Genomic DNA, 24,059 nt, shown 5'->3' with positions numbered 1-24,059 from the left:
CAACTGAAGGATCACAGCATTCTGCAGAACAAAAATGTGGAGGCTGCTCAGGAGCACGTATTCAGCATCAAAGACTGAAGAACAACCAGGTAGTGCTGCAATTCTTCACCTCGTACTTGATGTTTGTGGCCTGCTTCAACTTCCTGAAAGAGTCTGCATCCATCATGAGACCGTGGCAGGGAGTGGTGACAATGAACAGCGTGGAATTAATCTCATGATGGCGCGCCTTAGGCAAGGATTGAAGCTCGCCGACCTTGCTGACCCCTTCAAGATCCACCCGTCAACAGCATCTCGGTACATCACAACATGGGTTGACCTCATGTACTGGAAATTCAGAGACCAGCCGTCTTGGCTATCAAGGCGGAAAATAGACAACCTTATGCCTCCTTGCTTCAAGCTGTGGTATCCGTCTACGCGCGTTGTTATTGACTGTACAGAGTTCTACGTTAATTGTCCATCTTCCCTGTCTGCTCAAAATGGTCATCTTACAAAAACAACACGGTTAAATGCCTGATTGGCATCGCTCCACATGGACATGTCACATTTGTCTCCCCAGTGTTCGAAGTATTTCGGATTTAGCAATCACAGAGCAATGTGGCTTGCTACCCCTCTTGGAACGCGGTGACTCGGTAATGGCGGATAAAGGGTTTGACATCGCTCGTTGCTTATAGAGCATGGTGCGAAGCTCAACATTCCTCCATTCAAGAAGGGAGACAGGCAAATGATACCACAAGACCTAGCCACAACTAAGAAGATCCCTGGTGTACGTATTCACGTGGAGAGGAAGATGGGTCGCATCACGAACTTCAGGGCTCACGGTTGGGATGCCAAAACTCGATTACGTGGGAGGACATCTTGAAATCTGATCACCATAGAAATGAGCTCGCGTGACTCGAGCTGTGCACGCCTTAGGCAAAGCCCGATTTTGCTAGTGAAGCTTCGATATTTTGCCGCATAATTTTGCTGGCTCATCGTCGATATTTTGCTTTCATTTTGCCAGGCCACTCGATATTTTGCTCCCTTTTTACTCCAAAATTTGTGTCACACGCGGGAAAACTGACCGAAAGTGGGTCACGTGGTGGCAAAAATGAGAAAAAGTGAGTCACGTGTTGGTAAAACTGTGCGAAAATGAGTCACGTGCACCGTAGAAGTGTAAAATCTCCCAATTTACAGAGAACACACCGATATTTTGCTCCATTTTGCCAGCAAATTCCCTTTCAAAATTCTTCGATATTTTGCTAGCAGAATTGCTAGCAAAATCGGGCTTTGCCTAGCACGCCTACGCGGTGCGGAGCACAGCAAGGAGAGAGTTGCAGTGACCTGGTGACTGACAAGAAGCAGTAGAACTGAGGAAGACGGAGACCGGCTGGGGACTTGCGTTTCACTTTGGTTGCCGTTCACTGTCGTTGTTATTGCTTCTTTCCGAGCGAGTGTGTTGCGAGCAGTGCTGGCCTCGTAAGCCGAAGGCTTCAGACAGTTCGTTCGCACGCTGAGTCCTGCGATGAGAAGTCGCGAGTTCTGCCGCCGAGTTTTTTTAGTGAGAAAGGGATCGACATCTATGTCCTCCGCTGATGCACTGGCGCAGGTGAGGAGAGGTAGAGGACAAGAGCTCCTTGATGGAATGAAGCAAAGACTCACACCGTGTTCTAGTTCGTTATCTCTGTTCTCAGAGCGTTTTGTAAATGCACTTACACGAGTGAAAGAGCCGTGCCACGCTGCTGTGAGAAGTGACGATGGAGAGTTGTGAATTATTTGATTTGCCACTCTGTTTCGTTGCAAGAGGACGAATCAAATGGCTTCGCCGTTGTACTGGTCATGTATTTTCGGTTCGCCATAGCTGCTGAAGCACACAGCAGTAGAGCGCCGATGAGCGAGACAGCAAACGGTGAATAATATTTCAAGAGTTTGTCAGTCACGGAGGAAACATTGCAAAAAACGCCTTGCTGCTGCCTCGCTGGTGTAGTTTCCGCATCGTACAACGCATATGCACAGGCTTCCTTCCTTGTCGTCGCGCACGGGAGTTCGCGTGCGCCCCTGCCGACTGAGCTCACTTCAAAACAGTATAAGGTAGCACAATATTGGCCGATTTTGACAATCGATGGCTCAAAATCCTCAGTAGATACTAAGCTACAGTTTAACCGAAGCGATTTTTTTCTAGATGAAGGGATCGCTGTAGAGCATTCACGGACTTTGTGACCATATCTTCAGTTTCCCAGGGCCAAAATCAAAAATTCCTTCGGTTGAACCCCTAGTTCACATCTTGCCTGGTTCCACCCAAATTTTCAGTGTCGTACTGTCTACCTGTGCTACCTTATTCTATTTTGAAGAGGCATGTGTCGCACTGAAAATGCGCTGCGAGATGGCTAGAGTTTGTGTACAAGGGGTGGTCGAGCTGTGGTCGCGTGACAGTCGACCTGTCGTCGCGTGAGCTGGCCAGAAACAAAATGGCGCCCACGTATTTGTACACAACCGTGAGCCCTGAACTTTGCCATCATCGATGGTGAAACTGACAACTCCATGTTTGAAATACTGGAACAGCTCATCTACGCCTGTGCCATGCTTACCAATTTCCAGGTTGCACTTGTTGCATAGTTTCTTTCTTCAAGTTGTTATTGGTTGCGGTCCTTGCGGATGATGCTTCGATATTCGATATTCTATTGTGAGTGTCCTTACAAAGTTGTCTGATGAGTGCTTTTGCACGAAACGCGGAGAAACAACGAATTTCTCGGCTGTCCATCGCTTGATGACTTGTGTGTAATGGAAAACATACGGAGGAATTTGAATTTTTCTCGAACAATCAACTAAAATCGGTCACACGACTACAAAAGCTAACAAGCATCAAAAATGACTGATGAGGTTCGAAAAGGATTGCGTGCTCTGGAGTTTCCATAGAAATTTGCGACGTAGCAATTTTCGCGAATCTTTATTTTTGGTCCACCATTGTGGCAAGTGGTCAAGCTTCCTTTCCCTACTACATATTTGGCAGTTGCGAGACATTGATCAGGGCGGCTCCACCTCACCTGCAAGCGGTCGCACGCCTCAGCAAAGAATCGCACTTGATCTTCAAACTGATCGGCCATCTGTAGACAAGAGCCAAAGGCACACAGTCAATACAATGTCACCCACATGTGCAGCTACCACCCTTGAAAGTAAAAGTCATAATCATAACGTTCCATAGTGCTGCGGTTCTCCATACAGTAAACATGAATGCACGATCCAACAGGGTTACCAGCACGTCTCTGCACTGATCAGTTCACAAGGGATGACATAGTACTGCACTATCAAATACAAGGGCACGAGAAGCACCAAAGTGGTAGTACTGGTACGGTATCACAGTAGTACTTACCATATCTTCCGGAGTATAAGCCGCACTTTGGCTAAACATCAGTAATTCACCCAAAAAAAGTTGGTGCGGCTTATACTACGATGATCAAATTAACGGACTGGTAAATAGGGTATTGTAAATAACGAACTGCTAACTCTAACGAGTTAACGAGGAGAAATCTGTCGTTTATAGAAATTGTTATACAGAAATCGATACATATACTGTCCTATTGAGGGTTGAGAATGAGTGAGAATTGTTACCTTTGGTACACGTAAACTAGCCAATTTTGGGAAATCGTTATATATGCGCCCACCTCGTTAGAATAATGGCGTTTACAGTAGATGTCTGTATTTCGTGGCAAAAAATCTGGGTGCGGCTTATACTCTGGAGAATACCGTACTACTGCACAGTGTCTGGTCAACGTACCGAGATATCTTGCATGACGTCAAGACCCATCGAATAGACGTCAAACGGATCGCTATCGCTGAGCACACACAGATAAGTACACATACATGTACACACACACACACACACACACACACACACACACACACACACACACACACACACACACACACACACACACACACACACGTACAGTAAAACCTGTAACTAAAGACCACCGTGACTAGCGACCAGCCTGGTACTACAGACCACTTCGCCAGGCACGGATGGTCTCACATTCCTAATTATGGTTGTGCGGTGCAAACCTCTAACTAAGGACCACCTGCCACTAAAGACCGCTTTCTCTGGCCCCAAGGGGTGGTCGTTAGTCACAGGTTTTACTCTACTAGTGCCACCATCACCACCAGCAGCAACATCACTGCCGGCAGCAACATCACTGCCGGCAGCAACATCACTGCCAGCAGCAACATCACTGCCGGCAGCAACATCACTGCCAGCAGCAACATCACTGCCGGCAGCAACATCACTGCCAGCAGCAACATCACTGCCAGCAGCAACATCACTGCCAGCAGCAACATCACTGCCAGCAGCAACATCACTGCCAGCAGCAACATCACTGCCAGCAGCAACATCACTGCCAGCAGCAACATCACTGCCAGTAGCAACAGCAGCAACAGCATCCGCCAACACGTTACAGAGGTGGGTAGCTGACGCCTGACATGTCTTACTTAGCGGCATGAACAATAAACATGAGTGCAAATCACTTCCCCATCGTATGGTTTATTACCAATTAGTGCATGAATAATGTAATACACCCATCCCAACAGACCGTAGTCAGTGTGTCCCCACCCCCTGTTCATAGTCCACATTCTAGTCAAGACCTACGGTCGTTGACCTAGATCTTGATCACGACATCACTAGTAGTGGGTATTTTAGGCAAAGCCAAATATTTCACTGGCTATTACCACCACATGCCTAGTATCTAGGGGCATGCGTGTACTAGTGGATAATGCCTCAGACAGTGTTTACCTGCAATGTGTAAAGCGGTTGATCGCACAAGCGCTCCTCGGGTGGAGGTGAGGCCGCAAGTAGTCGGACCATACTTCCACCGTGTCGTCCAAATCATAGTACCGGTCGGGCATGGGAACGTCTGATTGCTGTGCTACTGCGGCTGCGGCTGTAGCGGTTGTAGAAGCAGGCGTTGTGGCACTTGGTATACCAGCGGATGCCACTCCGGTCTGTTGCTGCATGTAAGCTGCATCAGCCGCATCCAGATCAGATAAGAACTGGTTCTTGGCAGAGGCACTGGTCACTTCTTGATTTACGCTGCCCTGCCTGAACGTGAAGAACCCCAGGATAGAGGGCGCGCACGCACAGACACAGACACATACACACACACACACACACACACACACACACACACACACACAAACACACACACACACATCAACACCCACCATTACCCGATCAGAACACAGAACTGTGCGGCTTGTGTCCTGTAATGGGCATCTATGATTTGAACATCCCTGCGCAAGCCAGCATGGGTAGCATACAGCATATTCTCCTTGCATTAACATACATCATGCATGTCATTACATGTTAGCTCAGCATACTAGCCACTGATGACACAGCTGCATAATTATATACTGACACTAAAAAAAGCCAGCTTAGGGGCCGGGCCGTCAAAGGTTACCAATACTATTAACTTTTCAAACGAAAAGATTTCGTTTGGGGCTGGGTGGGTTTCAACGAGTTTCGTTTTGAAAATAATTATTGAATGCAGATAGAGAATGCCTAGTTACTTCAGGGTGTCGACCATTGACAACAATATTTTATTGGAATTCGTTTTACCTGCAGAAAAGGTAGGTGGGTGGGTGCTGAAACACACTGAAACGTTTCGTTTCGCAAAAACTATTGGTAACCCTGGTCGGCCCCTTACGAGTGTGCTCTAATGAAATGGTTGTAGCTGGCTAGGGTTAGTGCAGACTGAACTGCCACAGATATTGCCAACAGCTGCCAAAGTGGACTGAAATACATGTACATGCTGTGCACTGATACTTAGTAGTAGACCAGCTGCTGTGAAAGAAGACTGAAACCCTAGCGAGAACACGCAGGCTGGAAGAGCAGAGTCTACTGGTTTTAGCAACCAGCCCACGGGGTAAAGAAAACTGGTGGACAGGTGACAACACAATTGCTACATGCGCAAAAATCATGTCGATTTAGAAAGTAGCACTGACTCGACGCCTAGGGCAAAGGCCACCAAAAGGAAGCCCGAGAGCCCGAACGAGAGCTTGTGCCCGAGCACTGAGAGCGTTGACTGGCCCGTGTCAGGGACACGTAAAGCAGCATGCAAGTCGGGCGCTACACTGGACCAAACCAGCGACAGTCCCAGTGCTAGTGATCGTGAGAGCCAAGTAATTGTGAGCCAGATGAATCAGATGCTGGATAGTTTCCAGGCGCAGCTCCGGACAGAACTGAAGTCTCCTGTAAAAGAAACTTTGGCCGGTCTACTGCAGAAAATTGATGACTTTCAGACGACAGTCAGCGAGCAGCGCCTTGACATCAACCGCCTGTCAGTGGAGAATCGTCGGCTCAGGACCGCTGTCGACAAAGGTTCTGAGGATGTATCGAAAGTGGAGAATGGCGCCTAGACCGCTATTGCAGAGGTGAAGGAGACGTTTGCCACCATCACTGCTCGCCATCCTGTCGCCACAGCCACCTGCCAAAATCCGGTGGATACGCCCAGGGATGAATTTACTGTCAGGTTTTTGCATAGCAGTTTTTGCTATGCAAAATCTCAATTGTGCGTAAGCTACAACAAGCATGTATAGCATGTACATGTATGTATCACAGTTTTCTGCGTGTCACTGTGATTTTTGAGTAGCAGTAGATCGATTTTGCGTAGCAAACTGCGATGCGATACCGGATAAATTCATCCCTGATACGCCCATACAAGGCACACCAGAAGCGAAACTCCGCGACCTTGTGACGGAGGCCGCGGACAAGTGCAGCAGGGCTCACAATGTTGTGTTACGCGGCCTGACAGAGAGCACCTCGGAGAACCTCCCGGCCATAATCGGAAGCCTCGCGCCAAACATAGCGCTGAGTGACATCAAGTCTGCTACCCGCCTAGGCCAGCAGCCGCGCCGTGACACTGTCAGCACAGCTAACACAAGTGCTACAGCCAGTACTACAGCCAGTACTAGTAGTACAGGCCAGCACCCTGGCATGAGACCGGCTCGCCTTGTACATGTGGTCCTGACGCCTCAAGCCAAGTCTCAGCTCATGCAACATAAAATGAAAGCTACTTATCGTGGTGAGAAAGTCTACATCCAGCATGACCAGACCCGGCAAGAGCAACAACGGCGGAGAGCACTTGTCCCTAAGCTCTGAGCTCTTAGGGACAAGGGAGTTTAGTGCCACCTGCCCCGAGATGTTATCTTGCACAGCAGAAAACCTCTATCCACAGAGGACATTGCCCGTATGCTCAATACTTCACAATAGGACTCAGCGCAGGCATCCCCAGCAACGCCACCTCAAAGCTAGCTATTGCTCGTGTCAATGTGTGTAGTCGTTTTCACAAGTTAAATGAAGTTCATTACCTAATGCATCACCACAAAGTAGATATTCTAGCCATAACGGAGACTTGGTTGACCAACACTGTGCACAACAACTCCGTACACCTCCGTGGCTATAGCATTTACCGGCGAGACCGGCAAGACAAGACTGGAGGAGGAGTATGCATTTATGTCCGTGATGGACTGCAGCACAATCGAATAGAGATCACGAACGATATAGAAGCAGTGTCGATACATGTACGTCTTCAAGAAATCACACTAAACATTATTGCTGCATACAGATCACCGTCCACGCCTGTCATACTGTGGCAGAAACTGACTGACACAGTAGACAACATCTCAGGATCCACAGCAGCAAAGTCGCACACAATAGTCATTGGTGATTTCAATGTCAATGTTCGGGAACAACAATCACCCACACTACACCCACCTCCAAACCTTCTGCAGCGATAACAGTTTACGAAATGTGGTACTCGCTCCCACGAGGCTGCCGAGCAACTCCACCATTGACCTTGCATTAGTACCTAACCTGCTTGCTCAGTTGCCAAACTCACAGCCCCGTGGAAACAATGTCAATTCCATCACATGCTCCGTTCAACCATGCGACGTATCTGACCACCAACTTGTCATTCTCGAGCTATCTACCATGCTACAAACATTCAAAGAAGAATGAATTACTATTCGTAAGCCTCCAGTTCGAGCAATAAACATTCAACAATTCCAAGACGACATTAGCTCCCGTTTGGCTGCTCTCCATATTAACAACACATTGCGTTCTGAGACCACTCGAAACGAACACATTGCCCTATTCCAAACCTCAATAGTTGACACCCTCGACAAGCATTGTCCGACCACGACATCACCACGATACAAACCTTCTCCTTGGGTGGAGGGTGAACTAAGGCAATTGCTCTATCTCCGGAAAAGAGCGCATAGGAAATGACACAGAGACCGGATGACCAACATCTCACTCAGGATTTTCGTGATCTAAGGTGCGAAAGTAAACTCCTCATGCGAAGAAAGAAAGCTGCATACTTCCAAAATGAACTGACTCGAAACATTTGCAACCCAAGGCTACAGTGGAAAACCATCAACTCTTTGCTTGGGAGAACAACTGTGTACCATGAGCCCCATGCCTCAGTCAAAGACATTTCAGCAACGTTCGCCAGGATAGTCTCACCCACGGGAGCCCCTGCCCCAGCAACACCTGCACTGCTGAGGTGCAGCTAGCACCGTGACCTTTGGACACCTCAATGTCACACCGACCGCTCCACAGCGCGCTTCGAGTGCACCCTCACGATCAGGCACAGGTATCGAACTACCGATCGAACCAATGCCAGAGTCGTCCCTCAGTGGCTGCGTTCGATTATGCACTTGACTCGATTCATGAATCCATTCCATGCATTCAAGTCGTTCGATTTTCATGTCATGACCCACGAATCGATTCGGAATCCATTCACCCTCTTCACATGGGGTGATGTGAATAGCGCGAATCGATTCGCGTGCATAATCGAACGCACTCACTGAGTTTGAACCGGTGTCTGCAGCAACCATAGTGACTCATTTGAAAAGCCTTGACAGCCACAAAGCAAGTGGCCCCGATAAAATACCTCCGTCCATCTACAAACTCCTCCAGAAGCATATCACTCCTTCTCTTCCCCAGCTCTTCGCCATCTCTTTCAGATCAGGCGTTTTTCCCTCTTTATACAAGATTGCCAACGTTCGTCCAATTCACAAGCGCGGGAGTCCATCTGATCCCAGTAATTATCGACCTATTCCCCTCCTCCCAATCGCTTCCAAGCTGCTAGAGAGGTGCGCGTATGAGCAGATCATGTCGCACATACAAGGTGAATCATTTCCGAACGCGCTGCCAAATGAACAGTTCGCCTACCGCAAGCAGCATTCCTGCGAAGATCTTTAGCCACGACAACAAACGACTGGCAAGCATGTCTAGACAATGGCCAATTTGCGGTCGCTGCTTTTCTATATCTCAGCAAAGCATTTGATACAGTCAATCACGCCTCCCTTCTGCAAGAACTCTTCTCTATTGGTGTCGGTGGTACTGCACTGCACTGGACAGCTAGTTTCCTATGCGACCGTCGCCAACGAGTAGTCACGAAGCATCAGGAAGGTGAACAGTACACACCTGCCAGAGGTGTACCCCAAGGGTCAACATTGGGTCCTGCTTTCTTTAACCTATCCGTCAGAGCTCTCCCATCTTGTGCAATCACGAGTGAGGTTCGGCAGTTTGCAGACGACGTGTCTATGTACAAGGCAGGCACTAACTTTCAGCAGCTCACTGATGATCTCTCTACTGACATTTCTGTCATCAGAGAGTATCTACGTGACCGAGGTCTCCAACTTAATGACTCCAAAACTCAGTTTATCATCATAAGACCAAAAAAACAAAAATGTGTTCCTCCTAACATCTGCCTTCGGCTCGGTGATGTTCTCATATCCCCACCACCAACAGTGAAGTATCTTGGCCTTACTTTTGACGAGCACTTTAATAATAATATCCTTCTCCTTGCATATTAGTGAACTTGTGAAAAGGGTCGGAGCAAAACTTGCCATGTTCCGCAAGATCAAGGACAACCTGACATCAGCTGCGAGAAAAACCTTCTACTGCTCATTTATTCAAGCACACCTGTAGTATGGTTCTCTAATGTGTTTGTGCACTGCCTTCACACCACACAACATGACAGACTAACTCGTATTGATAACCCCGCTGTTAGGATTGTTTTCGGTTTTCCTTGGCACTATGATGTTTCAGTCTTACACGCCAGATATGGCCTTGCTCCTATTGCATTGCGCTATCAGCTTTTAAAAACTGTATATTCTTGTCTTCCGGGCCCTACGTGGCATGTGTAGTAGTACTCTACTCTCTGATTGCTTCTGCCTTTGTTCCGCCACTACACACACAGCTGCCCTTACACGTTCCCAGTCTATGGATTCACTTGCTCTGCCTAAAGCACGCAATCGTTATGGCTTATTCGCTTTGAGCTTTCTGGCTTCTGACCGTTGGAATTCTCTCCCAGCTGACATTCGCTCTTGCTCCTCGTTTTCACTATTCTGCAAATCTGTACGTAATCACATAGGGTACCCTGTAAAAAGGCCTTAGGCCTGTGGAGATTGCCTTATTCAAAATTTAAATAATAATAATAATTTTAACTCGGATACTGAGCCAATAATAAATGTAAAAAAGAGAGAAGAAAACACATGAGAACGAGCTAGGCAGCAACTATCCACGACCTTCCCCTCTTTGGTCCTACGTAACCATGAACCCTCCAAGTTGGAAGGCTGTTGGTTTGCGCACTGGAGATGTGTTAGAGCTAGGTCTCAGGTCGCTGAATGTCTCAGTAGCCTGTCAGTTTTGTGCCCTATTATCTCACGTTCTGACTCATCTTGTTACAGTCCTGGACAGTTGTTGCAGAACTCGTTCTCATGTGTTTTCTTCTCTTTTCTACAAATAATAATAATTATTATTATGGAGGCCTGAATCAGCAGTCTCTCAAAACAGGTGGTCTCTCAAACAGGTGGTCTCTCAAACAGGTTTTACTGTACATGCACTGGACTTACCACACACTTGCGACTTGTGCAACATCCGTGTCACCTGACTCATACAGCGTGCCGTCACGGCGTAGGTGCCGTAGGCTACCTAAAGAAGCAAACCAGAGACAGAGTGTCAAAAAGTACCAGAGGAGCGGCCCAGATAGGGAAGGGGAAGAACGAAGAGATAACCATTCAATCGATGAAAAAAGAAGACTTTTCTACTTTCAGATCCTTCTCCGCTGGGAACAGGGTACTCAGTTGTGTAGAGGAGATGGTTTCAAATAGGAAATAGGTTGCAAACCGGAACGGGCTCAGTATTCACTTTCTCTCTTGGTATTTTGATTACAAAACATATGTCACAGTGAGACTACGCTTTTTCTCTGAGCCAAAATGTCATAGCTCTGCGATGACCAGAAGCGCTATACTGTACCAAGCAGGTGAGTTTTTGACGTGTTGCTTCGCACTGCGACTTGAGTTGACGTCTTTTGAAAAATCAACTTATTGTCGCAGGTAAACAGCGGCCCACCACTCGCCAATAAAGCACCGTATAGCAATGAAAACTAATGGAAGCACACACAAGGCTTATATTGTTTCTTTGTACTTGCCGTCGTGGAGCGATAGCAATTACCTGATTTCAGAACTCAGGGTGAACTTGACGTGCACTCCAAACTTTCTGTTTGAAGCCACCTCCGTGACACCAACATTGGAAATGAAAAATCGGGCAACTTGGAGGCAACGGCAACTAGCAACAGCTGTATGGTGGAAATTATGCCAATGTCCACAACAATTTGGATTCGTGTTGAGGTCGATCCAAGAGTGCACGTAGAGGGGAGTTTGAACTAAACTAGTGATGAACAGGCTAAAAGCCCTCTGACTATTGGCTTCCGACACTATATCGTCAGATTGCACCGAGCCTCAGCCGAAGAGATAAGAGAATTCGACAAACCTTTCAAGTCCATGAAGACCATGCGTGGTGTGTACGTCTCTTCACCCTGCAGAACAGCAGCAACACAGTCACATCCAGCACATGAAATACAACCACACACTGATTGGTGTCTGCGCAACTTGTATTTCACTAAAAGATGTGACACATCAGATCAACGGCAACTCTGGGCTGTCATGAACGATGTCCCAGGCCGACAGAAGAAACGGAAAGAACCTGAAGCACCGCTTGAAGCACTCAGTACATTGTCTGGAGACATTGTGCATGACCCCATGCGGCCACCTGAGCTCCATATACCACACGGTTTGCCCTGTGTACCTTTGTCTCCCATACAAAGGCCAGGAGTCTGAACGTATTTCTCGTAGTGTGAACTGTTAAGTCTATTGTACGTAAGACTTATTACGCTGTGAAAGTATGTACAGTCTTTACAACGATACGTGCGTTCACGGTGCTGAAGGACGTTCTACCAACCCTTTAAAGGGGAAGTCCGGTGAAAATTTTAAATTTCACAGTCCGTAGAGTTCGGGTCGCTGAGTCGAATGGTCTTTGCCCGAGGAGGCTGCGGCCTATGGTTCGTCAGATACGCCCAATCGAACATGTGCGAATTTGAGCGCGCATCACCCAGATCCAGGTGATGGCGTCACAGCATGCAGCCAGGTAGCCACACCATCTAGTTGTGTACAAAATGGCCATATTCGGAGCGCGTTCGATTGGGGAACCGTTTGTCGCAGCTTCTTCGGACCAAGACCATTCGATTCAGTGTTACAAACACTACGTACCCTGTGATTTTCAGCTCGGTAAACCTCGAGGTTATACCGTATTTTAGCCGTTTCCGAGTTGGACTTTTTTCCGTCAGCTCTACGGCTCTGCGCTGCGTGCATGCTAGCTGTAGTGCAGTCAACAAACTCATCACACACGGAACTACTCTCGCACTGCCGTGCTGGGGCTACAACAAGACTCGAGTCACAACAGACACAAGACTCAGAAAACTAGTCAACACACGGACTTGTCATGTACTACACTCGTATCAGTCGTATTGCACAGTCATGTAGTCAGAGAACGTGCGTTTCTCCTCGCCGGTGCCGGTGGTTGTGCTTTGAGAAAGAAAATTCTAGTTTTCCGCCCCCGCCTCATTAATTTTTGTGCTACAGCGGTGAGCGCACAACCGTGACAAGTGACAAAACAGCGAACAGCTCCCGGACCTAGAACTTTCAGATTCCATAGCGTTGCGAGCGAAGAGTCGTGCCCGTGGTTCAAAGAGCCTGCACTGTTCTCCAATTGAGTAGTCCGAAATATGCCAAGTTCTCACCAAAACATCACTATGTGGCAGGCTACTGGAGTCTAAGCGAATCGGTATGGAACAACATTTAGAGCACTCGCATCACTCTTCTCCATTTTGGCGACCCTGCTCTCCAGCGATCTGATTATATCAGCCTCGTCTGCAATAGCTGCTGCTTCTTCATCAGTCGGAAACTCAGTAGCGCTCACTCTTGAACGGCCCGCGGGGCCATTTCTTCAGCTGAATACCGAGGTTCTCAGCCCCAGACCGAACTCATGAAGGTCAGCCATGGCTGCATCCTCACTCTCACAAGGAGTTAGGTCTTCGGGGTCGCTTGCACCACCTAACATCAGTCGCCAAATCATTTGAAATAGCACTGACACTATTGCTTTCACGCACTCCTTTTGACCCAGCTGCACGCTATGACGTTGCGGAGGGTGTGGCGCGGCCGCATGACGTCATGGCGCAGCCCCGAAACTCAGTTTTTCAAACGGGAATATCTCGAGAACGCTTTGTCGGAGACACGTGGGACCAACACCATTCGCCTCAGCGCCCGAAACTCTACCGACCCTGAAATTTAAATTTTTCACCGGACTTCCCCTTTAACTCAGCCATCTGGTGTATCTAATATCTATATTCACTACTCGAATCACAACTTCCTCCATCTTCCGCACCGGTTTGACTCTCTCCTCATTCACTTCGTTCTGCGTCCCACCATCACCATAAGCCTCAGATGCCGCTACTTTCATGTCAATCATCGCCCTCTCCGATTGTTTCAGGAGAAGGTGAGCTGAGTGAGGATGAGAGTGTTTGTGAGGGTATTTGCCGGAGTCGAGATTGTGTGCGTACGTTTCGTAATAGCAAATCTTCAGTGTACAATCATTTGGTCTCTAGTACTGACTGTTGCCGTACTTATTCTGATTCATATTTTTCTGTTTTGTGCCGTGCTCGGAAACTATCTGTCAGCATATTCATAAGGCGAATTTGTGTGTCCAGAAAGATAGTACCGGTATTATTACTCTAAAATTGTTCAAATAATGTTTGTCGTATAGTGTGGCGAAGTTGTTGCTTTTCGTGTGTTCCTTTTTAGTTTTGTATATTTCTATTGTTCATTCTCACTTTTTTTGCTGCTGATACACACATGTGTAATATTCAACTCGGACATGTGTAATAGTTACGAATTTCTCCACAAAAAAATGTAGCAAAAATGGACACCCTTACAATGTGGGCCCAAGCGTGCCAGAATAAGAAAGGGCTGAGGGTATCAAACAAATTAATACGTGTAACATACTCACCTTCGATGTGCAACCAGTGTGAAAGAACCGATCATGGTTTATCTCCTTCTCAAATCCTGGCTGTCTGCGGCCAAAACTACCCTCTTGCATATTCCACCAATGTGCTCCGACGAAGTTTGCATAGTGGCCAACTTGTAGGGTGATGACTTCTGAACCAGCCATTGCAAATCCCAGTTCTTTCACAGTACACTAAAACCTTCTGGCTAGCTTCAGAAATGGTCTGGAGGTCACTAGTATTTTATCCTTCAACTGCACAAGCTGCAAGACATGGATCGATCATGGGAGAATAATAGCTAGACACAGCAATTCAAAATCTGAAAATAGGACACAGACAGACAGAGAGAAAAAAACAATCACGCACGACACTCAAATAAGCGCCCTACACCACTACACGCAGTCCCAGAAAGATCTCGCTGCCACGCGTACACGATCGAACACAACGACGTCACAAGTATATACGTCACTGTCCGCAAAACAGGGTGAAAAAGCCAAACATGAACCACTGCAAAACATGTTTTGTGTCTCTTCACATGTCTTTTCGTATGATCATGTCGATCATCATCGGTCAGGGCAGACAGCTAACTGGGGATGAAGATAGTTACGTAGGGATATCTCTTTAGCGTCTTGGGACCACATCACTTGTATTACAATTATCCGTAAATGCTTGGAGTTAGAGGCACACGACTTGTAGTGTATACGGTCAGTTGCAGTTGTTGTTTTTTACTTCATTTGTTTTGAAAATAGACATCTGTATTCATAACAGTACCAGCAATTCTGTGAAGTAGACCTATTCACGAGGAAATTGTGCTAAGTGTTGACAATCATATCACTTTAACCATGGCCGAGGCTCAAGCGCCGGCATCTCCTGAGGTGGCAGAGAGTGTGGAAGGCGAATTGGTTGCAACTGCAGAGTCTAGGTCCACTGATAATGGACCAGTGTCACCCCAGGTACATGAGATGTGCAGGGATATGTTCGAGAAAACCACGGAGTACCTTCAGGGAGAGCTGCTTTCCACTGGTGAAGAGTATCTACTTCTGGAGAAGCTGAACAAGATGACTACGGCTAAGTACTCCGATATGTCCTCGCTGTCACGGGACCTCACCGGCATGATGGACGAACTCAACGAGAAGTATCGCAACCTGCAGCCATACCTTGACCAAATAGACCAGCTAGATGAGAGTGTTGGGGCGTTGGAAAAGTCAGCGTATCAACTAGACAATTACTCTAAGAAACTAGAAGCAAAACTGCGGCAGCTGGACAGACGGTGAGCAAGCTTACACTTCACTATACAAAGGGAATACCACACTTTTATCTACCATGAAAACCGAGACACCTAGATGATATGAATTAACATGAAATCTAGGAACGTCGGCACTTACTTCCATATAATTCCTTGAGGACGATTTCCTTTGCATGGCATTTGGTTTTTTTTATAGTATCACGAAACCCGCTTTCCAAGAAAGATTGCATGACACACATCAGTCTATTATTCCTAATCCTTCTTTAACTATGCATTTGTGTGCGCCCCTGGTGGGAATGCTCGTGTTCAGTTCCAGTCCGCTAAACGCTACCATGTTTCTCGTCTCTTTGCATTGCTGCTGATTAGTTTTCATTGCTTTCAATGAAGTCTCACTGTCCAAAGGCCTCTGAATCCAGAGGCTGTTTGTCTAATGAGGTCATGTTGATGGTCCCCAGTTCATGATGACACGTGACACTTGGTGTGTTGATCTGTGCCATAGCTCTGTGAGCTCGGTGGGATCATGAATATGATCATTACCCTTGCTGGGTGGGACAAGGTGATAATTGTGGACCGGGGGCTCTAAGGAGAAAGTTCACATCTGCCGTCTGGTCCCGTTCAAGTACACGTCTTACCTTCCCAGTATTTCGGTTCAGGCATTGTCACACAGTTTCATGCTCACTTTTCATCAAATTTCCAGGTCCAGCCGATGTATCAAGTCGGTCGTCTCAACCCCCTCCCCCAGTTTTACTACTGTTCAAGTGGTTCATGGGTAGATCATAATACTTGGTATTATTATAATCACACCCATGAACCACTTGAACAGTAGTAAAAACTTGGGGGAGGGGGGTTTGAGACGACCGAGCTGATACATCAGCTGGACCTGGCCAATCGATGGAAAGTGAGGGTGCATCCAACCGCAGTCTTTACTGACTCGTTAAGGGAGTGCTTTAGTACTTACACCCTGGCCATTGGTTACAGTCTGGGAACAGTATTTCACTTCCTTGGTTAAAAAAAAAACAAGAGAACAATCAGGGAAGTGAACTGCCACAAAAGCGGAAAATGCCTACCCTACCAGGCCCCTGGCTGCTTACAATGAATTTGAATTTCTCTCATTCCTAAACATACATGGATACATCTTCTCTGGCTGATCATGTTCTTCTGTACTGACTCCATACAAGGAGATGACCAGCGAGCTGTACTTCGAAGTAGAAATGTACAGTGTTGCTCAATGAAATCCAGTCGCGTCACTCAAGTACGCGCCGGGCGTTGCGCAGCCACAGACCAGCGAACACTGGGCTGCGAAATGATACAAGGCGCAAGCTTGAGTGGCGCGACTGGATTTCATTGAGCAACATTGTACTTGTACATGTACATCTGCACATGTGTAGTGTTTGTAGGACTCCTTGCTCTTATGGAATATCAAATGAGACCCAAGGTGGTATCAACAAACATGTGCACCGGTGACTCCAGCTGTGACTCCAGCTGTGAGTCCTAATATCAAAACAATACTTTTAAAAGTACCACCCAGGGAATCATCAAGTAATTGACGACTCCCTGGCACCACCCATGGGTGAGTTCAATTTCCCCAGTTACTAATAGTCGCATACAAATATTTGACCTTTTCGCTATTCGGAGTATTCCATTTGCATGTATCACACTTTGAATTTTGACCTTTGTGCTGGGCGTACCACTATTATATTATGGGTTTGATCACTTGAGTTGGAAGTAAAAGTATTATCGTGTCCATTCCCGAGGGAACTCATGACGGCCTTCTAAGTCCAGCGGATGCAGATGCTGCGTCCAAGGGTGGGGTTGAGGGGATAAGTCTACAACCACTGGCACAAGTGCCAAGAACCCCATTAGCCGCATCTACATGTATGTACCCCTTGCGCCTGTCAACGTAGTTCCCAGTTGACTGTGGGTATTAAACAGCACGGCTGGAAAAAACCGCTCCCAGGCAGGACTTGAACCAGATACCTCTCATAATTATCTCAATCATGGTCTTAGCCCAACCCACTGCCTCCCTGGAACTTGAGTTGAGATGGCTCGCTGAGATGGCTCAATCTGTTTTGGTCTACCTCATTAAAAGAAACTGGTTCCGTGGGTCTCCCCGGGAGAGGGGAGATTCACAGAGAACCTTAGAAAATTGACTGTTGAACAGCCCAGTGGTTAACACCCCCTGGAATCCCCATAGAAGCACCACAGTAAGTCACCCCCCCCCCCCCCACACGCGCAGGCACACACACACACACACAGAGGCTGTTCTTGCGCTTTGAGCTTGGCAACGTCATGTGGCATTGTACTTCACGACACTCACACGTCAGCTGGGCACCAATTTACTGGCCAGGACTACATGTGCTACATCACTGAGTAATAAAATATTTTTTCTCTTTCTCAAACCAATGAGTTTCACCCACCACACAGGTGTGGTTTCGTGTAAAAGCAGGGACACGTACCCAAAACGACTCCCTGTGTAAAAGCAATAAATAAGCTCAGCTCGGCTGCCGCAATTTGCTTCAAGTGTGTATGGTTAGTTGTATGTCGGCATGGGGAATTATAGGCACACAGTCAAAGCAGTCTTTGCTACAATATTGCACACGATAACAGAATAACTCGGGTGTGCGTGCATGCGTGCGTGTGTGTGCATGCGTGCGTGCGTGTGTGTGAAATATGGCAGGTTGATTTCTGAGTGTTTCATAGGTCTGTACGGGTGGGCGGCTGTTTGAGTAAATGTGGTGGCACAAAGTGTCCTCTGAAGATTAATACGCACATCTATCCTCAAGCTTCTCAAGCCTCGGCAACTCCAACATTGCCGATGGCATGCAACTTGAAAAAAAGAACCTGTCTGCAAGCTTTTGTTATACATGATATTATGTAACCAGTTCATGAGTTGCAGTTCGGTGGCGTAGTGCTGCGAGCATAGCGCCAATAGATGCCGGGTAAGAACTTGTCCACCTGCTGCAATGCACAGTCCATGGTCTTCACCATTTCGGGTTGTAGCCTTGCTCTGCCGGCCTTGCCTCCAAGCTCGTCCACTTGGTGTTTCCGCCGGAATGGGCCCTTCCTGTTCTTTAGCACACAGTCTAGCAGTGTCGTATTGGTGGGTAGCTGCAGAAAGTGCAAGACGCTTTCCAGCTCTGTCCGTGTGTTCGCGACTAGGTCTTCGTAGAAGACTAGGTGGATGGGATGGCGACGTAGTGCCCAGGTCTTCATCAAGTCCAGGAATCGGTAGACCATGCCTCTGAAGAACTTAGACCAGTGTTCAAAATCTGCAAGATATGAATAACACCAATGATTTGACATGTGTGAGCATGTACTGGCCTGTATTCCTGACCAGTTACAGTAACTATTTCTTGTTTTAATATGATCAAAGTTGTTCATGTCTTGGCTGATCTCATTAAGGCATTGGATGATGTGTTCGACAGATTCCTTGAACAGAAGAGAGATGGAGGTAGATCGATGGAGACAAACAGACAGACACACACACACACAAACAGATGAATGCAGACAGACAAACACAGAGAGAGAGAGAGAGAGAGAGAGAGAGAGAGAGAGAGAGAGAGAGAGAGAGAGAGAGAGAGAGAGAGAGAGAGAGAGAGAGAGAGAGAGAGAGAGAGAGAGAGAGAGAGAGAGAGAGAGAGAGAGAGAGAGAGAGAGAGAGAGAGAGAGAGGAGAGAGAGAGAAAGAGAGAGAGAGAGAGAGAGAGAGAGAGAGAGAGAGAGAGAGAGAGAGAGAGAGAGAGAGAGAGAGAGAGAGAGAGAGAGAGAGAGAGAGAGAGAGAGACAGGCAGACAGACAGACACATTCAGTGTGCATACGAGTGCGTTAGGTCATGCCAGAGTACGGCGGCACACCTACCTAACTTTATGACGTTCGCCTTGGCGGCCTTGACATGACTGCCCGTCAACTTCCTGTTGTATTCGCTGAGCGTTGCATAATACGGATTCCTAACCAGCAGCACGGCTGCACCAATATTGTGAGAGTCGGGACAGTACCAGGGATGGGAGCTGGTTGATCCGGTATGATACTTGACAACCGAGACGGCTGGTAAGGTCACATTCTCGCCGAGCAGACCGGCAAGGTACAGCTTATTGTCGTAGTACACACTACCTGTGTAGATGCCCGTCGACTGCTCCAGCAGAAAGCGCATCCACGTGTTGCCGCTGCCCGGGAGGCTGACGAGCGCCACGCTTGGCTGCGCCGGCCGTCGTATGAACACCGGCTTGACGCACGGGTGTGTGGCACTCTTCGGATACTTGCCCCTGGGCGGAGGAAGCGGCCGATCGATGCTAATCTTGGGCAGGTCTGCAAGCGTCTTGGGGTTGCCAACAAACTGCACCCGACCAGGCCTGAATCCCATGGTACTGTAGCTGGCTTTCCCCGATCGATTGTCGCAAGGCGGTCTGTATCTGCCAGAAATGTTAGCAATGATGTTCCCAAAGGACTCATTCTCCATGTCCATGTGCACAGTCTCTGTGATATTACTACTACCATGGTCACGATTGGCATTGTCGCTAGTGATACTAATGGTGCCAGCATCCCTGCCTGTACTGGTGCTCTTCATGACGTCACCAATCATGGGTAATCGTCTCCATGAAGTGCTCTTACTCGTAGGCGGCGTCAGCACTGTCGTCAGTCTTCGGACTGCGTTTCTCTTGGCCTTGGCTGATGCCGTAACCGCCTTGATTGCTGCCCCTAGTCCTTGTGGCAGATCTACCGGTAGTGTGCGAGTATCGTCCTGGAGAGGTCGGCTAGCGGTCGGGCCATATGCGAACAATGCTCGTTTTGCAAGAGGTAGATCTGCATCATAGACGAGGCCTTTGGCCTTTATCATCTGATTACCACTGCTCCACAGGGCTATTATGATCAGCAATACGAAGGCAATGCAGTACGCAGCAAAACGTCTTTTTGTCTCCATTTGTCCTCCGCCGTCTCTGCTTCAACTGCTGATGATCAGTCAGCGTCTAAACTTCATGCACACCATGCACGACAGAATGCAACATGCTGTCATTGCTGACGGCTAGAAAGGACCAAGCACTAGTGGAGGACGTGAACATTTTACTCTCTCGCCTGTGAGCTGTGCGTGAGAACCCAACACGTGCAGCACTGCTGCGCACAGCGAGTGCACGTCGTTGCTTGCTCACAACTAGCTACTGTCACACGGAAGGCAAGCCTGCAATCCGGACTCTCTCTATAGTAGATTCTCTGTAGTCTCTGTAGATTTCGCACTGTTCCTACTCTAGCTGGTCGGTGGGCAGATAGACTATAGAGTAGAGAGACTAGACGCTCAACTGCTCACGTAGTTCGCGATCCGTGCTTGCTGAGGCCAGGGACCGGATAGTGCCAGTGGAGGGGAAATGAACGACTTCTTTTCTTACTTTGCGTTCTCTGTCACCAGGTCACTCGACTGTCCGTGCACATAACTCAGTGCTGCACTACAGACTACAGTGTAGTAAGTAACAGCACCTGTACTGTTCCGTGAACTCACGTGCGCTCGCACACAGACACGTGGACTCTGCCTTTGGACTCTAGTCTAGTACATGTAGTATTCAGATAATAATAAGTGCGGACTACAACTACAACAGTACAAGCAAGCTGTGACTCCGAGTCCGAGTGTTGCAGCTGGACTCGGCTCGATCAAGCGCCACCCGGTAGATCTACCCCGACCCAAGCAATGAATGATGGTTTTATACCAGACTGCTACTGCTAGGGCCAGCGCCTAGGCCATGGCATGGGGCTGGACCAACGATCGCCACGAATCTGCCACTTGAATCAGATAATCACCGCGGGGATCGGCTCTAGCTATGGTATCTGTTTTGGCCTTCTGTTTCCTTTTTCTTTCCCTTTTCATCTGGGCTTTCTGCAAGACATCCGCGGCTCTACCTCCTCGCCGGAGGAGTTGTAGTTTTTTTTCTTTGGGCGTTTACATCAGTTTTGCTAGCTTTCTGGAATTGAAAACCTTTTTCTGAAATCCTAGCCCAAAGAAAAAAAACTACAACTCCTCCGGCGAGGAGGTAGAGCCGCGGATGTCTTGCAGAAAGCCCAGATGAAAAGGGAAAGAAAAAGGAAACAGAAGGCCAAAACAGATACCATAGCTAGAGCCGATCCCCCCGAGGTACTGTAGGGGTGAAGCGGGTTGAACCCGTAAGAAACCACCGTACATCTTTTGGGCATACGAAGCCGAAAAGGAGAAGGGGTGAATTACCCCAAACACTGTGAGCAGGACCGGGCCAGGGAGGGATGCTTTCTTGCAGGTTTGCCGCCGCCGAGTGGAACTGGAAGTCTGGAAGGTGCAAAGGGCTCGTCATGTGCTCGCCTGCTCGGGATGGCAGTCGTGAGTCAGTCATGTGTCAAGTTCGTCACACGGTCAAGTAACTATTACTTAGTTAGTTCGGCAGGAAGCGTGTGATCCACATACAATTAGATCTACGAGCAACCAGTTGCATGTACCGGAGTAGTAAGTGCGGGGCAGGTTCTGGCACACTTTTTGACCTTTGACCTTTGGGCCAAATAAGGCACACTGTGTCGGTCGTGCTGGGTCTGGCCCCGGGACTCCCCCAGGGTTTGACCTTTGACCTTTGGGTTAAATAAGGCACACTGTATCGGGCGCGTTTGGTCTGGCCCCGGGACTCCCCCAGGGTTTGACCTTTGACCCTGTCATGCCATAAATGTCATCATGTTCTTTTCCGTGGCGAACGTGCACTTGTGCACGTTCGGTGCATTCGCACTGGGGAGTAGTAAAATACGTACTACTCCCTGATTTGCACATCGTAGATGTGCAGTGACATATTGCGCATGCGCGCATACGCACGCGGAGCGTGTGACCTTCAGTGGCCCTGCGGAAAAGACGCAGTGCAACACAAGGTGGACTAGTACACGTGTCATTATACTACTCCATGATTCGCACTTCGTAGATGTGCAGCAAACAAGTTCACGTTCCGTGCATTCGTTTTATTTGCACATCGTAGATGTGCACTGATTGACAAGTTGCCCATACAGAGCATACCTAATCGGCTTTTCGATCGAGAATGTTCAAATTCGGCCATATTATGAGCTCCAAGATCAGAATTCGGCTCAACATAGTACTTGAAGTCACCGCTCCCATTACGTCAAGTACATTTACATACACCCTGTTGAAGCACTGAAGCATCGGTTTTCGGGGAATTCAACATGCGAATTTTTGAAAATTCGGCGAAAAGATGGGTAATTTCTTCAAAACCACTGTTTTTCGGCGAATTTTTCGCCCGGCCGATTAGGGAAATGCCTACTGTCCATGCAGGTCCATTAGATGCAAATTTCTATTTTGATCAGGATACAGTTAGAATCAACCGGCTACGCCCGGAGTATCATGCATTAAAACAATTATTGAAGGGGTGTCACAGTGAAGCAGTGTTGCTACGCACCACAAATCCCCTCTGCACTGCATCGAATCTATACTGGAGAATCCAGAGTGACCAGCAAAGAGTCACAACCCGCGGGTATCCAGTCACACTAAGGCATATCCACCATTCCCCACATATTCACTGTAACAAAACACAATACTGTTTACTATAATGCACTTTTATTTAAATGGACTTGGATGAGTCTGTAGAAGAGAACACAATGCACGCACACGCACGCATGCGCGGGCACACACACACACACACACACACACACACACACACACATCTAGGTTATAGTGCTATACACGTATCTAGGGTTTAGGAAGCACGAGAATATGTCGAAGCACCCACGCATACCCCTTCATGCAGTGTACTTCAGTAGCCCAACACATTACGACTGCTCAGGACCATCACAAAACACATTACGACCGCTCAGGACCATCACAAAACACTACACACTGTTACTACACTGCATACACAGTTACTACACTACGCCTGTTCCAAGTACTTACAAATAATTTTGAAAACAAATGGCACATCCCGAAGACGGCAGCTAGCTCCAGACCTTCATACATACATCATCATCATCTGTATAACCAAGCATGAGCGCACACAAACACTATTAGTGTCACGAATACGGAAGCAGGGTAAGACAAGAGGATACGAAACAAGTAAGTATCGCTATAACGAGGGGGATAAGTATACATGTAGACAGAGCAGTGCTTACTTACAGGGTCCGGATACGCTCCATGGCGTCCCGGTAGTCGGACTGCAACAGCAGCCCGACTTGCCGGCCCTCCCAGTAACGGGCTCGATGGGCCGCACCCGCCAGGTGTGCGGCCACGGCCTGGCCTCCCACCAGCCTTTCTCCACTGTAAAAACGAAAGAAACCGCAGAAAGCACAGTGTCATAGAGCTCTTTTGTTGGGGGAGAGAGCTAGGAGCACTGCACACTTACCATTTGTCACAATATATTATAAGAAAGAGGCGGCGCTTGACGCACCGCCTCAGGTGCTGAAACAAGGGTATAACTCCTGTCAGCTCCACACCGCAGTGGCAAG

The 24,059-nt window shown here is 48.0% G+C and overlaps 3 protein-coding genes and 1 long non-coding RNA gene across 4 annotated transcripts in view; 1 reads left to right on the top strand and 3 right to left on the bottom strand.

Annotated features, from left to right (window-relative positions):
- The window catches only part of LOC135815844 (protein misato homolog 1-like), a 33,288-nt gene extending 18,556 nt beyond the window's left edge, over positions 1-14,732 (bottom strand). Inside the window, exons 1-6 of the mRNA XM_065329188.1 lie at positions 14,378-14,732; positions 11,807-11,852; positions 10,888-10,966; positions 4,760-5,065; positions 3,752-3,809; positions 3,021-3,080 (exon numbers count right to left, since the gene is read on the bottom strand). Of these exons, the coding sequence (XP_065185260.1) occupies positions 3,021-3,080; positions 3,752-3,809; positions 4,760-5,065; positions 10,888-10,966; positions 11,807-11,852; positions 14,378-14,539 (711 nt within the window). The 5' untranslated portion in view covers positions 14,540-14,732. The remainder of the gene's footprint in view (positions 1-3,020; positions 3,081-3,751; positions 3,810-4,759; positions 5,066-10,887; positions 10,967-11,806; positions 11,853-14,377) is intronic.
- Positions 14,733-14,889: 157 nt separating this feature from the next.
- LOC135815845 (biogenesis of lysosome-related organelles complex 1 subunit 2-like) lies at positions 14,890-16,080 on the top strand. The gene has a single exon (XM_065329189.1). The coding sequence runs from the start codon at positions 15,215-15,217 to the stop codon at positions 15,644-15,646; it is 432 nt and encodes a 143-aa protein (XP_065185261.1). The 5' UTR covers positions 14,890-15,214; the 3' UTR covers positions 15,647-16,080.
- Positions 16,081-17,985: 1,905 nt separating this feature from the next.
- LOC135815843 (uncharacterized) lies at positions 17,986-21,133 on the bottom strand. Its single transcript, XM_065329187.1, has 2 exons — positions 19,476-21,133; positions 17,986-18,887 (listed from the first exon to the last, which is right to left on the bottom strand). The coding sequence occupies exons 1-2, from the start codon at positions 20,533-20,535 to the stop codon at positions 18,502-18,504; spliced, it is 1,446 nt and encodes a 481-aa protein (XP_065185259.1). The 5' UTR covers positions 20,536-21,133; the 3' UTR covers positions 17,986-18,501.
- Positions 21,134-23,161: 2,028 nt separating this feature from the next.
- LOC135813706 (uncharacterized) lies at positions 23,162-24,059 on the bottom strand. The gene is made up of 4 exons (XR_010553098.1): positions 23,957-24,059; positions 23,731-23,871; positions 23,512-23,587; positions 23,162-23,202 (listed from the first exon to the last, which is right to left on the bottom strand). It is a non-coding gene; the product is annotated as an uncharacterized LOC135813706 (long non-coding RNA).

This window comes from Sycon ciliatum, chromosome 4 (assembly GCF_964019385.1).
Source record: "Sycon ciliatum chromosome 4, ocSycCili1.1, whole genome shotgun sequence".
Classification (NCBI taxonomy): domain Eukaryota; kingdom Metazoa; phylum Porifera; class Calcarea; order Leucosolenida; family Sycettidae; genus Sycon; species Sycon ciliatum.
The sequence above is the reverse complement of the archived record's forward strand: the minus strand, read 5'-3'. Positions and strand labels throughout refer to the sequence as shown.